The following is a 15,743-nucleotide window of genomic DNA, read 5'->3' on the forward strand; positions in this document are numbered from 1 at the left end:
CTCCAGCCCCCACCGCTGAAGACTCTGTGAACCTTTCATTACACATTCCCTTCACACAGACGCATCACACAAGTAGTGCACACTTTCTAGCTCATACACTTGCATCCTCGTTTGCTCTCTCGCTCCATCTCTCTCTCTCCTTTCGCGATGTCAATCTATCCCCATCTCCCCCCTACTCCCTCACCTCTCTCTCCCTTCTCTCTATCTCCCCCTTCTCTGCTTTTCTCTCGTCTCCCTCTCTCCTCGCTCCTCATTTCTCACGTCACTCTCTATCGCTCCTCCATCTCTCTCAACCTCCCTTCTCTCTCTCTCTCTCTCTCTCTCTCTCTCTCTCTCTCTCTCTCTCTCTCTCTCTCTCTCTCTCTCTCTCTCTCTCTCTCTCTCTCTCTCTCTCTCTCTCTCTCTCTCTCTCTCTCTCTCTCTCTCTCCCCCTCTCTCCCCCCCCTCTCTCTCTCTCTCTCACTCCCATGTGTTTTTTATTAAAGCAATTCAAACATCGTAATGTTGAGTCCATTAACAGAGAGCAGCAGGTTTCGCGGACCAGCAGGACAGCAGGGTCACAGAGCAGCAGGTTTCGCAGACCAGCAGGACAGCAGGGTCACAGAGCAGCGGAGCGGCAGGTTCACAGAGTACCATTCCGGCTCTATCCGTGAGCATCCATCGTTCCCCGATGCAGCCAGCGCACCTTGCTCGTGACCATGTGCGCCACCATACTGCTCGTGACCATGCAGGGCACTATACTGGTCATGACCATGTAGGCCACCATACTGGTCACGACCATGTAGGGCACCCTACTCGTTGTGGCCATGTAGGCCAGGCCGACCACACCGGTCGTGGCCGGCGCGGCCATGATGCCACGTAGCCCAGCGCCACAGCTCGCTCCCCTGTGTCCGGTACAGTGGGACGAGGGGCAAGTCAACTGTGATCAGATTCACCACACCATGTATCGCTGTCATGAGAGTGTGGGACAGAGCGAGAGAGCAGGACAGCGGCACCATCTTTTTAATCTCGTCGCGCGTTGGAAACCAGAGCGCCGCCTTTTTAAAGATGCATGAGAAATGTGGCGCCGCGGAGAAATGCAAAGCGCCACCGGAGAAAGTGTTCCTCCATCAGTGAGAGTCTTAGTGAGAGCCAGTCAGTCACACGAAAGCCGCCGGTGGACGCTAGCCTAGGGCCCTTCTGTAAGACAGAGTCTGTCGAGTCTCCGGTGGCGTGGTGGTGGTGGATTCTGCTTGTGTGCGTGTGTGTATGTCTCTCGTTCTTTTCCACCCGCGTGTGCCTTCTGTGCGCGTCCGAGGTGGCAGGTGGAGGCTCTCCTCCGCCTGCGTTGATGACCCCCGTCAGCGTGGGAGAGTACCACGGGCTGAGGGTGGGCTCGGCCCTTCTCTGCATCGTGGCCGGCTGCATCATCATCGGCGTGTCCCGGGAGTGTGACGCCGACGCGGTGGGAGGAATCTTCCTGGGAGCGGGGGGCCTGGGTGAGTTTTCCCCAGCTCGGGAGGCAGGGTGAGGGGGGTGGAGGGGGTGAAACCTTAGAGCCGCCTTGGCTCCTTGGTTAGGCTGTGTGACCGACTTGATGCCTCGGCGGATGTGTCTTTCCTGAATGTATCCTCATCCCCAATTGTTGTCTACCTCGTGCGGGACAGTTGTCAGTGCTGTCTGGATAGAGAACTCTTCCTGATAATTAAGAATACACTTTATTTAAATTCAGAAAAAAAAATGCTTAACAGAACAAGATAAAATAGTACACACAGTCAGGTTAATAACTAATTCAAACACAGAACATAATACCTGATATTTCTTTATGATGGCCATTGCATTGGTCACTGTTACATATATTAAATATGGACTGGTAAATATTCTCATTAACATTAAAAGGTGGCTTTGCCTGTACTCATCTATGGGACCAATCAACAGATGCAATATCATGGGGGAACGATAAGCAGATTGAAATATTGGATGAGACCTAATTGAATACACACACACACTTGCACACAGACAAACACACACACACACACACACACACACACACACAAATGCACGCGCGCACAAGCCATGATCATTTAATATCACCTTGCGTAACCGAAGCTGATGGTTTAATGGCATGCGGAGTAGAATGTTGAGCTCGGTGCCAATAAGGATAGATTACCTTCAGCGCTGTGCCGGGCTCCAGGCTCAATGGCTACCCCTCTGATTTTGTATCTTGTGAAAGAACAAAGTAGTATGACTTCATGTACCACGAGGAACGCTGCATTTGGCAGTTCGGGTTTTGGTCCAGCATGTGTCGGGCATAGATGCATAATCCGACGCGTCGATTGACTAATGTGCACGTGGACGGCATGTTCTCGTGAAAATATCTTCACTCAGTCTGTGGATTTGTGACATTTTAAGGCACAGACATGCATCATAGCCGACCTCGGGACCTGACACTTTTTAATGCCAGCTCTTTTGGCTCCAAAGGGAAATCAATAACTGAATTGGAGGGAAAGCCTTACACACAAGAGTTATAGTTTAGGGGGGATTGGACTGTTCTCTTGGTATAATGAGAGTTTCAACATTTAACCCTCTAGAAATGTGTTTCATTTACTGGATTCCCACAAGTAGATGAGCACAGATCTGTGTATGTAAAAGCCTATTGATAGAAACACACAAGGATAAACAAACATCTGAGTGTAATGAAGAAAACCAAAACAAACAAACTAGGAACTCTAACAGACCACTATAACACCTGCAGGCGATAACTCGCCGTGTTCCTCATGAGTACTGGAGAGTTCACATCGGTACCTTTCTTCTAAGGCGCTCCAGGGAAATGAAGCTGTGGTTTATTAAGAATGGTCTAAAATCCTCCCAGCTGTTGATCCTCCCTCCCTTGAGAAGCCAGAAGACTGGCTTCCTTTTCTTTACTGGGGCAAATCTGAAACCAGCAGTACATGCCGTTGATGATCTTGTCCATCAAAAGAGACTGCCAGCAGCTATTGATAATGAATACTACCAAACATATCTGCTTATATAAGGCCTCAATGGGATTCCTAATAGGGACAATACCTCATTTGATGAAGAGTGCCCAACAGGAATACAAAACAATATTGTTCAACAGATTGACCGCTCTTTGTGCATTCTAGGTTTGGTGATATCCATCTTTCCCTTGGTAAAGGCGTGGGTTAACATCAACCCTGTGCTCCCAACTCTTGGTGAATGTCTTCACTTACACCTTTTTCAGTTAGAGAATTCCTAATTGTATCATCTGCCGCCAAATGTCTCGTTAAACCGTCGTGTCGTTTGGCACTCATCTAGTTCCATGTGTGAGTGATTAGGAGCATTATGTTTGGACTGACTCTTAAGTACATTCATTGGTTTCTTGTTTCCCAGGCAACTTCCGAGTTCACCCTATCCCCTCAAATCCCATGCCGGAGCAACTCGCAGATACAATGAGACGGGAAGGTGAGTGACACACACACAGACACACACACACTCACACACATTAATAATATGGTATAATATGATTTGTTTGAGGTTATGTGTGTGGCTGTTTGCTGTTTGTCTGCTACCTTGACCACTATGTGCTCTCACTGGAAAGGGACCCAGAGCCAGCTGAATCCGGAACCTTCCAAGAGCCGGATGGGGAACTTTGTGGAAGGTGGAGCAGCAGGAGAAAGCAACCCAGAGGAGGGGTAACATCTGAGTGACGCAGGCATGCACACGCACACACACACACACACATGCATGCATGCACACACACACACACACGCATGCAGGTACACGTGCCCGACACACACAAATGCACACGCACACACACACACACACGCATGCACGTACACATGCACACACACAGATAGACAAACACACAGCGGTCGAGAATACATTAACCTACAAAGTCATTTGACTTCAGAGGCAGATTTTCTCCAAATAAAAGAAGTAATAAGTCTTAGTTTACTTCCTTTCCTGTCGATGCCAGCTGGTGTTTAATAGAATACCCAGTGTCACAATGCCCTGCCGCGCCAAGCACTGGATACTCAAGTGTAACTGCCTGTTAGTGTTACTGACTGCAGACTGTATCTAATGGCGTCTTGCTTGTTAGGGGGACTATGTTTGGTTTTGTAACTGTCAACAGAGATTCCTTACATTTGGGGTAGTAGATAATGAGGAGAAAGCAGGCAGGGACAGCTGGAATCCACAGTTCTGGTGATGGGCAAATTAATGAACAAATAAAATAGATGATCTTAAATTAAGTTAATTGAGGTGGTTGTACTGCAATGTGCATGCTAGTCAAACTTGAAAAAAGCGAGAGCCGCGACATTCTCACAGACCAAACATATGCCGCCAACAGTCGCCAATTCCTTTTCATAATTAAACAATCAGATCCACACAGCAATGGTGTTGCTATGGCAACCCGGATCCCAGAGCGACTTCACTCATGGGTAGTTTGATCATTTGCAGGATGATTTGGTTGGCGCACAATTAGCCCATCACATCTACACCCTTTTCGAGTATAGTAGAATAGTAGAGTAGAGTATAGAGTATAGCCCACACACTGTACACAGCATTCACCGAAAAATAAAAATGTAATGAAAGTAAGAGAAATATAGACAAAATTATGTCCAGATGTAGGCTACATGAAAATCAAGTGCTATATGTAGCAGCATCACTGCCTCTAAATACCTGATTTTGTGAGGTGAAAGCAAAGACAAAAAATTTTGTGGGTTACAGGCAGCAGAAGAAATTACATTTGTGCTTTGGCCCAGAGTCTCAGCCCTCTGGCTGGTGCTTACCTTCGTGTCTGTATCCTCTGACTAGTACTTTGGTTCATGGGAGACCCAGATCGAAGCATTTGTTAACGACCTGCGGAAAAAATAATGCCTTTGTCTGGATGCTGTATGTGAACACGAACACATACAGCACCTTATTATCTGTGTTCTCCTCAGCGTGATTTCCCTTGCCTTTGCGTGGCTGGTGTGCACAACGTGTGCTTAACTTTAAAAATCGTATTCAAAAGAGTCTACAACGGCAGCATGTTCGACTTCCTTACTCTAAGTGTACAGCCTGTTCCCACAGCCTCACTTCTCCAAGAATAAAACCAAGCCGACAGGAGGCATCTAAATATACATGTATGCACGTTTCCTATAACCACCAACTGTCACTCTCACACTCATTTTAATCTTGTGCATCTGAATGTACTCTTCATGTAAATTGTACAGCAGAGTTCCGTTTGCAGAGAAGAAGTGTTAATAAATACTGTATCTACCGTGTCAGGGTTTTTATAGACCTGACCGACATTATTTTCTGCTGTTATTAAGCAGATATAATTAATGTAACCTTCCACTATTAGGCAGTTACTCTGTTCGAACAAGTTCACTATTATTTTCTTAGTAATACGATGAAATAATGGGATATCGTCAATACTTTTTGTCAAATGAAATTGAATAATTTGAATTATATAATAACACTTTCCAAAGCTACATTTCAAGATCACCTGAGGAACACTAAAGACACGCACGCACGCACGCACGCACGCACGCACGCAGGCAGGCAGGCAGGCAGGCAGGCAGGCAGGCAGGCGCACAGACACACACACACACACACACACACACACACACACACACACACACACACACACACACACACACACACACACACACACACACACACACACACACACACACACACTACACTTCACACTAAGGGACATGGCTAACACACGTTGTCCTGTGTTTCAGGATGTCCTCTGATGGGCCAGACATCTTGTCAAGGAGGATATTCAAACAGTCTGTTACCGAACAGGAACTGCCATGATGTCACTCCCCCCCCCCCCCCCCCCCCCCCTTCTACTCACATATGGATACTATGACAACCATAATTAACCTTCCCTGGGCGGTATCAATCTGTGCATAGTTGCTCTTACAAAGCAGGAGGAAACACCCTGGTGATGATGGCCGTAGTGTTGATGTCCACACAGTGTATTCATGTGGACTAATAGAATCATAAATCAGGAAATCCATTAATAGATTGGAACACGTTCAGTGGTTTTACCATTTCTATTGAACCTTGGCACTTGGATAAAGCAAGTGCCTGTGCCTTGAGCCCATTTCCGTCCACCGTTTCTCATCACAACCGGCATTTGGACACCAATTAGGAGATGATTATGGTCATTAAGTGAGGAATGGACTCTTTACAATATTCATCATTCTAAGTTGTTATGGAAAGAGCCTAGCACACACACACACACACACACACACACACACACACACACACACACACACACACACACACACACACACACACACACACACACACACTTATATGCACACACACACACACACACACACACACACACACACACACACACACACACACACACACACACACACACACACACACACACACACACACACACACACACACACACACACACACACACACAAAAAGATGGTCAAAAGCACACACGCACACGCACTCAAATGACACACGATCACTGAAATATGCAAAAACAGACATATTGCAATGTGTTAACATGGATGCAAAACATTTTTTGGACTCTTTTGCATTTTGTCGCTGTAAAGTTACAACTTTTGGAATTAAAACAAAGATTGAATGAACACAATTGTTGGATTCTGTCATAAATTGAATATGCCAGACAGCGATGTCGTTTTGTGGGTCGAGAGCGAGAGAGCGAGAGAGAGAGAGATGTGAAGCATCGATACAGCTGTGAAGTTTGACCCTGCAACAGATGTGTCCACTAGGGGGTCCAGGCTAGGAGTATCACCTTCATAATCCCCCCCCCCCCCGATCTTTGCATAGAGCGTACGTAGACAGCTCTTTTGATTAGGCTTCCACGCGCGACTTCGGAGGGATGAGCGGTGGACAGCTCGAGCAGGAGGAGCGTCTCGCGGTTTACCCATTGGAGGCGGGAGGGGAGCAGACGATTGCCCTCGTTGCATTTTGAACGACCGTAGCACAACAGATGTAGCAGACACCACAGTTCGGTCTTCCGTTTCTGTAGCCAACCTTCCGCGCCGCGTGCGTGTGGCGGGTTATTCGGTCCGAATCAGCGCGCACAGTTTCAGCCAATTACGTATATCAGATTTCAGGAGAATTGTCCGGATGTCATCTCTAGTAGTAGTATTTTTTTCTCCCGGTAAAGGGGGTTTAAGTCGCGCCGTATTGCCTCGCGTTCTCTGTGGATGCGTGACCGATGGGGTTCCCGATGCTCGTCATTTACCACGAAGGACCGAGCGTGATGCACACCGCCTGTTTGGGATCGAACCCCCACGTGAACCTCTCCATTAAACCGGGATTTTAATTTAAAATCCTGTAACACACATTGAACTGTACCTGCTGATGAGTAGGAGACATCGCGAGGAAAAAGGGTATGTGTTTTTTTGTTCTTCGTATTAGCAAATACACATGTCTTTGTGCCATCGTAGATCTTTAACATTTGTCTGCTCGGTTTGAACTAATTAAAAAAATTGGAATACACTGGTAATGATATACAGGTGTTTTCTGTTGGCGTTTTCCACCTATTCAGTAATTGTAGTAGCCATAGTAGCTACAGGTGGATGTTATTCAACTGTGGCCATCCGTTAATGAAAGGCTTATACGCTCTTGTATCACATACCATTTTATGTCCCTGTTGATTTAAACTCTTCGACTTTATCAAATCTATATGAAATGTGTATCATGTTTGTAATGCTGAAGTAATGCCTAGCATAAGTAAATCGTTTTACTCAAGCATGTGATAGTAGGCTACAGGGCCAGATCTGTACACACTTCATATCTGGATCTGTTATATCACATGTTTGAGTAGAGTGATATAACATTCCACATTAACATTAAAAATCATGATAGAAGTACCTGTAGCAGAAGGAGATGAGCAGTCTGTGAGAGATGTTCAGAGGGAATGTAGGCCAAAAATGAAGAGGTTGGGAGCAGGATGTACGTTTGGCTGCGAGCATCTGCTTTCAGACGATATTTAAATTGACTAGAGCCCCAATGTCATATTCAAATGTGTTTTTACATGCATTTGCTTCCAATGCATGGCCATTTCATCACTCAGGCGTCATGTGGGACCATGCAAGCTGAGATCAAGTTAGAAGAACACGACAGACTAGAATAGAGACCCAGAGAGAACAACAACAGTGACCAGACAGGACAGCACTAGAGAACAGAGAGGAGAACACTAGAGACCCAGCCAGTAAAACACTAGAGACCCAGAGAGGACAACACTAGAGACCCAGAGAGGACAACACTAGAGACCCAGAGAGGACAACACTAGAGACCCAGAGAGGACAACACTAGAGACCCAGAGAGGACAACAATAGAGACCCAGAGAGGACAACAATAGAGACAGTAAAACACTCAAGACCCAGAGAGGACAGCACTAGAGACCAGAGAGGACAGCACGAGAGAGACAGCCTCTAAAACACTAAAGACCCAGGGAGGACCACATTAGAGAAAGGACAACAATAGAGACCAGAGAGGACCACACTAGAGACTAGAGAGGAAAACACTAGAGAGGACAGCACCAGAGACAAGAGAAGACAACACTAGAGTCAAAGAAAGGACAACAATAGAGAACAGAGAGGAGAACTCTAGAGACCCAGCCAGTAAAACACTTGAGTCCCAGAGAGGACAGCACTAGAGTCCCAGAGAGGACAACAATAGAGACTAAGAGAGGTCAATAATAGAGACCCAGAGAGGACAACAATAAAGACTAAGAGAGGTCAACAATAGAGACCAGAGAGGACAACAATAGAGACCAGAGAGGACAACAATAGAGACTAAGAGAGGACAACAATAGAGACTAAGAGAGGACAGCACTAGAGACCAGAGAGGACAACAATAGAGACCCAGAGAGGAAAACACTAGAGACACAGAGAGGACAACACTAGAGAGGGCAGCACTAGAGACACAGAGAGGACAGCACTAGAGACACAGAGAGGACAGCACTAGAGACACAGAGAGGACAGCACTAGAGACCAGAGAGGACAGCACTAGAGACACAGAGAGGACAACACTAGAGACACAGAGAGGACAGCACTCGAGACACAGAGAGGACAGCACTAGAGACACAGAGAGGACAGCACTAGAGACCAGAGAGGACAGCACTAGAGACACAGAGAGGACAACACTAGAGAGGACAACACTAGAGACTAGAGAGGACAACACTAGAGAGGACAACACTAGAGACTAGAGAGGACAACACTAGAGACCCAGAGAGAACAACACCCAGAGACCCAGGAAGGGCATCCCAAGGAGGTGGCTGTTGGGCGTGGAGTACCACCATGGTGATCAGCGACCGGAACACCCCGGTCCCCAAGAAGGGCTCGACCCCGACGGAGGCCAGGAGGCGGCGGACGTCCCGGCCCCAAGGCCTGCCCTCCCCGGCGCTGTGCTGCGCCTGCGGCCTGTGCATCATGCTGGCGGGCATGAACATCACCCTGGTGGGGGCCTTCGCCTTCAGCACTCTGCTGCCGTCCGGGAACCCGCCCATCATCATCGGCCCCATCCTGCTGCTGGTGGCCTTCTCCTTCTTCGGGGCGTGCTGCGTGTGCAGCCGCCTGCCCCCCGCCCAGGGCTCGCTGCGGGCCAAGGTGGGCGGGGGCCGGGGGGCCGGGCTGATGGGGACCGGCGGGCTGGCCGGCGGCGCCACCTTCGAGATCGAGACAAGCGAGCACACGCTGCAGGACACCACGGCGGTGCAGCTCAGCCCCACCTCCTCGCCGGGCTCCTCCCCCCGCGCCTCCAGCCCCGCGGAGGGGGAGGGGCCGGCCGACTGTAAGGTGTTCACCACCGAGGCGGACGGAGGGGGGGTGTCGTCCGACGCCGTCGCCGCCGCCTTCTACTCGGCGGCGGCGACGGCGTCGGGGGGGGGGGAGGTGAGGCTCAACCTGCCGCGGGAGGAGGCGTCGTAGAGGACGGACGCGGGCCGCCTCAAGGGGGAGGAGCCGGGGGAGGCTTGGAAATCGACGGGACGCAGTTGGAGGGACGGTCTCTGCAGGACAACACAGGTGTTATCAGCATCAGCATTCTTACTTATGGGATTTGTATTTATTTATTCTTCCTTTATGTCACAGTGTAGCACTAGCGTCGAGCTATCTCAATGACACATCCGAGTGTTTTGATCTCTCTTGGTGTTGTTTTCTTTGAGCACTGTCCCCACATGTCTCAGTAAGCCCTTCCAGCAGCATGCAATTGCAGAACGTGTCTTAAACCATGCCATGCATTTCCCATCAATTGGCAAAAAAAAAAAAAAAAAGTCCCCAAGGGGAGTTCCAGGAGAACTGCTAGACGTATGGCCTCGGACTACCCCGTTAAGTCACATCGCCACTGATTGGTTCAAAGATTAGCTGCCAAGCCGCCGGTGATGAAGACCCGAGCTGAAAGGCGTAGTGGTGACATTTAGCTTTTTAGATTTAGGAGGGAAGGGAGGGCGGGGGTGGGAGTCGCAGACAGTGAAAATAACAGAATAGGGTCACTGGGATCTCAAAGCAATATTATCCAACCAGACGTGAGCATCGACAGAGAAGCTCGGAGCTGAAACCGATGACATTTAAAAGTTATTCCCTTTATGAACTCATGCCATGTGTCGTTCGATGGGGGACATTCGATGTGTGTCCGAATTCCTACATAACACAAATAGATTGTGAAGCACGTTGTGGTGTGTGTAGGCTTACTATGTTTTTGTTGTCACTGTGTCCAGGTTGGTCATTGTGGATTCCACTGTATTTTCACTCATGAAAGGCACACATTTGAACGTCACATAATTAACTATATGTGCCACTTTTTGGAATATATATATTTGATGAAGACATTGTAGCAGTTGGTGCCACAGCCCATGTGTTATTCTGACCGACCGGGAAACAGATTCCCCATCTATAGCTCACTGTGTGTTCTACCATTGCCAATCTATGAAGTGCATCCCTTTGTCACGTGTGCATGGTGTGTATCTCGCTAATGCCCCCGGTGTAGTCGGGAAAAACCCAATGTTAAAGCCTTAGCACTGGGAAATGGGCACAGCCATCCACCCATCCGTCCATCCATCAATACATATCTGTGAGGAAGCAGAGCTTGATTTGAGGGGGAGTGACAAGCAGGAGCTAAGTCCAAGACTATACAGCATGTGCGTGCCAAGCCATGACATCCAATGCAGCGATAGGAAGCCAGATTCTGTGACTGATGGCATATGCAGTATCTGGACGCCTTTCTCTCGGATGTTTCCTTATCAGCTCATAAGCCTGATTGGCTAAGAAAAAAGACATCCTATGCCTGATTTGCCTGTGAAATGAAAATTGCCTTAGAACTGAGAGATCAGGATATCGAGGGCTATATTACCGGGTGTAATGACATTTTCACTCTCTGGCTCTGGTGTTTTCAGTCTTGCTGGGATAATGGCAGATATCGGAAGATTAATATAATGATGGAGAAACAATGCGAAAAGCATGTATTTTTTAAGCTCAGTAATTGGACCATTAGCTTTTGCCCAACACCAGTGTCCTACTTCTCCAGTGTAGGAGTGGGAAATATACAATGAAACTGTGCAATTTCTGACTTTGTATGTCGTCCTGCTATGCTTAATGATTTACTGTGTATTTTGTGTATATTGTATATTTTATTATGTACATCAAAGTGTCTGAAGAAACGACTGAAAGTTTCCATATTTTTGTGCAAATTTCAATTTGAAAAAAAATAAGAAAATATTTCAAACAGTGTTAACCTTTTAAAAGATCAATAAAGCCTCTTACAGATCAGCTGATCATTTGTGTCTGCATGCATACATAAACACATGCTATTTTCCCATCACAAACATGGAATGTAATGTTAGGTTCATAATACTGGGCCGGACATTAAAAAGTGCCTCCATGAGCACTAAACATAAAGAAATAAGAAAAATAAAGACTGATCTGTAATGGACCAAACAGTTAGACACAGGGCCACAGGTAAAAAAATAAAATGCATATTTTCCTCAAGAGGTAGTAAAACCCGGGTTTCCCGCAGAAAATGTGTTAGTTAAGATGGTGTGGGTTGCTGTTTGACCGGGGGTGGGGGGGGGGGGGGTTGCATTCGTTTACAAGTGGACCATTAATACTTATTTTCATGCATGCTGTCAGAATGTTAACCCGCAGCCTGATCTATACACAGAGAGTGAATGAACTTTAGATCATTTTTATTATTTTTTAGATTATTATTATTTCCTTTCCTGTTTCCTCGTTTCACCTCTGACTTTTAGTTATTTCTCTTTGATCACCCCCAACCTTTCCTACCTCACTCCACCTCTTACCTTTCATTCTTCCTCAGTTTCCAACTCTTACCTCCCTTTCTGATACTACTCTCCCTCTCCACCTCTCCTTACTCGCAGTTACAAATGCATTTACTCAGATTCTGGACATTAACCAGCCTATGTCCTTCACATTGGTGTTAATATCCAATTGCAAGTGGTTATAAACAGGATAAGGAATGAGGAAAGATATGAATACCTAATTTAGAACACTATGGACAAGAGGATATGTAATAGTAGTATACATATTTACACTATCGTTGAGGTATGTGCAGAATGGACACTGCTATTGGGGAGACTCCAGGTATCCTCAACAGTTGACATTGAGAGATCCAATGAGGAGCTATCACTCTCCTGCAACATAGTATTCACATGTCAACAGAATCTCTTACAAAATTCTTGAGATGCAGACGACATGATCAGCTGCCAATATTTATGTGGCTCCGTTGAAAGAGCTGTCATGTGTTGTCGCTAACAAGTACTTTTACTTATTAATGTTAGATGCCTCAAACATTCAGCAATATATTTGTTTAGTTAGTCTTAATTCTGCAAAAAAGAATTGCAATCTTTGTGTGTCACTATACATACTATGTTTTATTACAATGCTTTTATGCTTATGCACAAACTAAACAGAGTATGCGTAGGTACGCGTACCACAGTTTGAGAAATGCATGCACACATCATTAGCAGGTGAGCCTGTTGCATCAGCTGTGCAACATTTCAAACTGAGCTTTCCAAAACAGTGATCTGTACTGTTGCAGAAGGCTGCATGCCTTATAGTGTTTTGACATTTTAAGTAGAAACTGCCGTTGCACTGTTCAGTCCAAGGGTGTACAGGAATAAAAGGTGGGATTTACTGCTTGCCAGTCAATGACTTCAAAAATCACTACACTGATTAAATGACGGCGGCCAGATCAAAGACCATGCTCAAAGAGAACGCGATCCCGTCCATCTTTCCATGGACCTTTAACAGTCCGAGGGATTCATCCAGGGAGACATCACTGCCACAGAGCAAGCGCCCGGTGGAGATAAGCTAGCCTAGCTAACTAATGTAAAACTCAAACACGTTATCAAGTACAATCATGCTTTAAAAGTAGACATTCGTTGCTGGATTCGGCCCGAAAAATTTAAAAGATACGAAAACTTGATACTTTATTACTAGGCGCTGTAAGGGTACTACAAAATGGTAAATACGGTAGGTTCTGTTAAAGGAGCAGTGGAAACGGGTATCTGTATTAAAAGTGGGTCATATATGTAGACGAATAGTAACAAAAAATTCTAATTTTGTGCCTTCTTGACCCAGAAAAGGCACACAGTGGCTGTTTCCCAAAGTAAGCATACTCAAAGGCCGCCCTTTTAAGGATGCTACATAATAAAATGCCGACAAGCACTGTTCCAATGTTGAGAACACTCAGAAACTCGCAACCTTTTCACGTCCTTTATTTTTGAGAATTTCGAGATTTTTCAAGGATGCATAGATGGATCCTCAACGAGCCAAAATACCCACAATCCTTTGTGTCCACACGCTGCGCTGGGAATTTACAAATTAGGTCTGCAAAGCAATAGTTTTTGAACGTTTTTCAGAAATATTTTGTGCCGTATTGCTTTTTATAGATTGGTCAGGTAATTGCAAAAAAATTACCTGTATGATTTTTTTACAACGTTTTTACAACGTAATGATAGGCTATATTTTGCATTGATTGATTTGTTTTAATATGTAGTTAGCTGATGTTTAAACAAACTACTATTAAAATATTTACCACTGGAGCAGTATTAAAGATCGGAAGCAGAAGCGCTTCCACACTAGCAAGTCGTTCCAAACTCTGAACGCAAAACGCTAGGCAGCACTCTAGCCAGCACTCTAGCCTGATCTCGCGACTAGCAAGGAAGTGTTCTAGCCATGGACCTATTAAAGAATGGACAGCGGATACCAAAATGGCGCCCATTCATTCCTATGAAAACTGCTCAATGGCGCAGGGGAACATCAAGGAGAGATTTGGTTCTGCATCATGGGCGCCTATACACACCCTAGTCCGTGACGTACCGGATGCAGAAATATTCGCGTTTTCTAGCATTGTTAGCATTCTAGCATCCCGAACGAGCACACTCGCATTGCTTACCGACGAAGAACACCACTGCCGGCGACTTTCATTGGATAGTGCTGCAATTTGTCTTGCAGGACGCAGACAGACCCTACTCAGACGGAGGCGTAACTTGTAGTGGGCGTAACTTGTAGTAGGAGGCGTAACTTGTACTAGGAGGCGTAACTTGTACTTTTCTAAATCGCGGTCCACGCGAGATCTTCTCTTTTCACGGTAAAAAAAAAAGCCTTGTAAATCACGGTTAACACAAGATCTTCCTTGAGGTCGGATCTTCAGATATTCATGTCGAAGTGGAATAACAACTATGATTTTTTTTGTTTTTACAAGCTTAATGAACTCTAGAACTAGGGCAGATTGTGGTTGGGATACTGTTTAACATTCTTTCCGAAATGTTTGAACGCTTAGGCCTACTGTTTTAACGTTGGAAGAAACACCAGCTTTCGCCACCTCGGTGAAGTTAGTTTGATGCACACGTTTGAGATGCACACTGAACAGTCACAAAATACTCTATAGTGTACAGGCTAGTAGATGTTGCTTGCTTCTTTCTGCCCCGAGTTTGCACAGTGCAACAGTGATGACGTACCTGAGAAATCCATGAATCGAAGACTGCAAATATATATAAAATGAGGGCTTGTAATGTGAAAGCTGTAATATGAAGGCTTTCTCATAACTGTCCTCATGTTAGTGACATTGTTCTTGTCTTATTTCTATCAGGAATATTTATTTTAATTCATTGTTTTCTATCTCATGCAGGACCTTGAAAAGTATATATAAAATGAGGGCTTGTAATGTGAACGCTATAATATGAAGTCTTTCTCATAACTATCCTCATGTTAGTGAGATTGTTCTTGTCTTGTTTCTATCAGAATATTTATTTTAATTCATTGTTCTCTATCTCATGCAGGACCTTGAAAACATGCAGCATGCGATCAATAACAATATGTATTCAATACAATTATTTGAATTATTAATCTGCTGTCTTTACTTTGAATTATTAATCTGCAGTCTTTTTGTTAAAGGTATAAAGGGATTAAGTAGGCTAAACTTAAGCAGGTTCCCCACGTTAACGGCTATATGCATTACATGTCATTGTAAAATTGTAATAGGCTTCTTTTCTTAAATGCATATGACTCAGGGATGTCAGTTTCAAGTAAGGCTATGATTAAGCTAATCAAGAGCATATCAAGATTAAGCTAATGAAGAGCATATTTTTAAATGAGCGGTCGGGTGCATTATTTTTACATAAGGCCTACTATTTGAGGTCCGAGTTGCGGTCATTTATGTACCCGCGCACCACTGCTACATACAGATCACTTCCGCGATTTAGAAAAGTACTAGACACGCCTCCGACTACAAGTTACGCCTCCAAC

At 45.6% G+C, this 15,743-nt stretch overlaps 2 protein-coding genes across 2 annotated transcripts; both read left to right on the forward strand.

Moving 5' to 3' along the window:
- Positions 1-1,330: 1,330 nt before the first annotated feature.
- kncn (kinocilin) lies at positions 1,331-5,790 on the forward strand. The gene is made up of 5 exons (XM_056597058.1): positions 1,331-1,478; positions 3,123-3,191; positions 3,370-3,441; positions 3,578-3,671; positions 5,715-5,790. Exons 1-5 carry the CDS (start codon positions 1,331-1,333, stop codon positions 5,788-5,790), a joined length of 459 nt encoding a protein of 152 aa, XP_056453033.1.
- A 3,488-nt stretch (positions 5,791-9,278) lies between these two features.
- tmem275a (transmembrane protein 275a) lies at positions 9,279-9,908 on the forward strand. Its single transcript, XM_056596226.1, has one exon. The coding sequence runs from the start codon at positions 9,279-9,281 to the stop codon at positions 9,906-9,908; it is 630 nt and encodes a 209-aa protein (XP_056452201.1).
- Positions 9,909-15,743: the final 5,835 nt, after the last annotated feature.

Source organism: Gadus chalcogrammus, chromosome 8, assembly GCF_026213295.1.
Source record: "Gadus chalcogrammus isolate NIFS_2021 chromosome 8, NIFS_Gcha_1.0, whole genome shotgun sequence".
NCBI classification, from domain to species: domain Eukaryota; kingdom Metazoa; phylum Chordata; class Actinopteri; order Gadiformes; family Gadidae; genus Gadus; species Gadus chalcogrammus.

Bases quoted from the DNA above. Each gene is read 5' to 3' on its own strand.
- kncn (XM_056597058.1), top strand. From the start codon at position 1,331: ATGACCCCCGTCAGCGTGGGAGAGTACCACGGGCTGAGGGTGGGCTCG. The intron at 3,442-3,577 runs GTGAGTGACACA...CTCACTGGAAAG, and splicing joins AGATACAATGAGACGGGAAG to GGACCCAGAGCCAGCTGAAT. The intron at 3,672-5,714 runs GTAACATCTGAG...CCTGTGTTTCAG, and splicing joins GAAAGCAACCCAGAGGAGGG to GATGTCCTCTGATGGGCCAG.
- tmem275a (XM_056596226.1), top strand. From the start codon at position 9,279: ATGGTGATCAGCGACCGGAACACCCCGGTCCCCAAGAAGGGCTCGACC.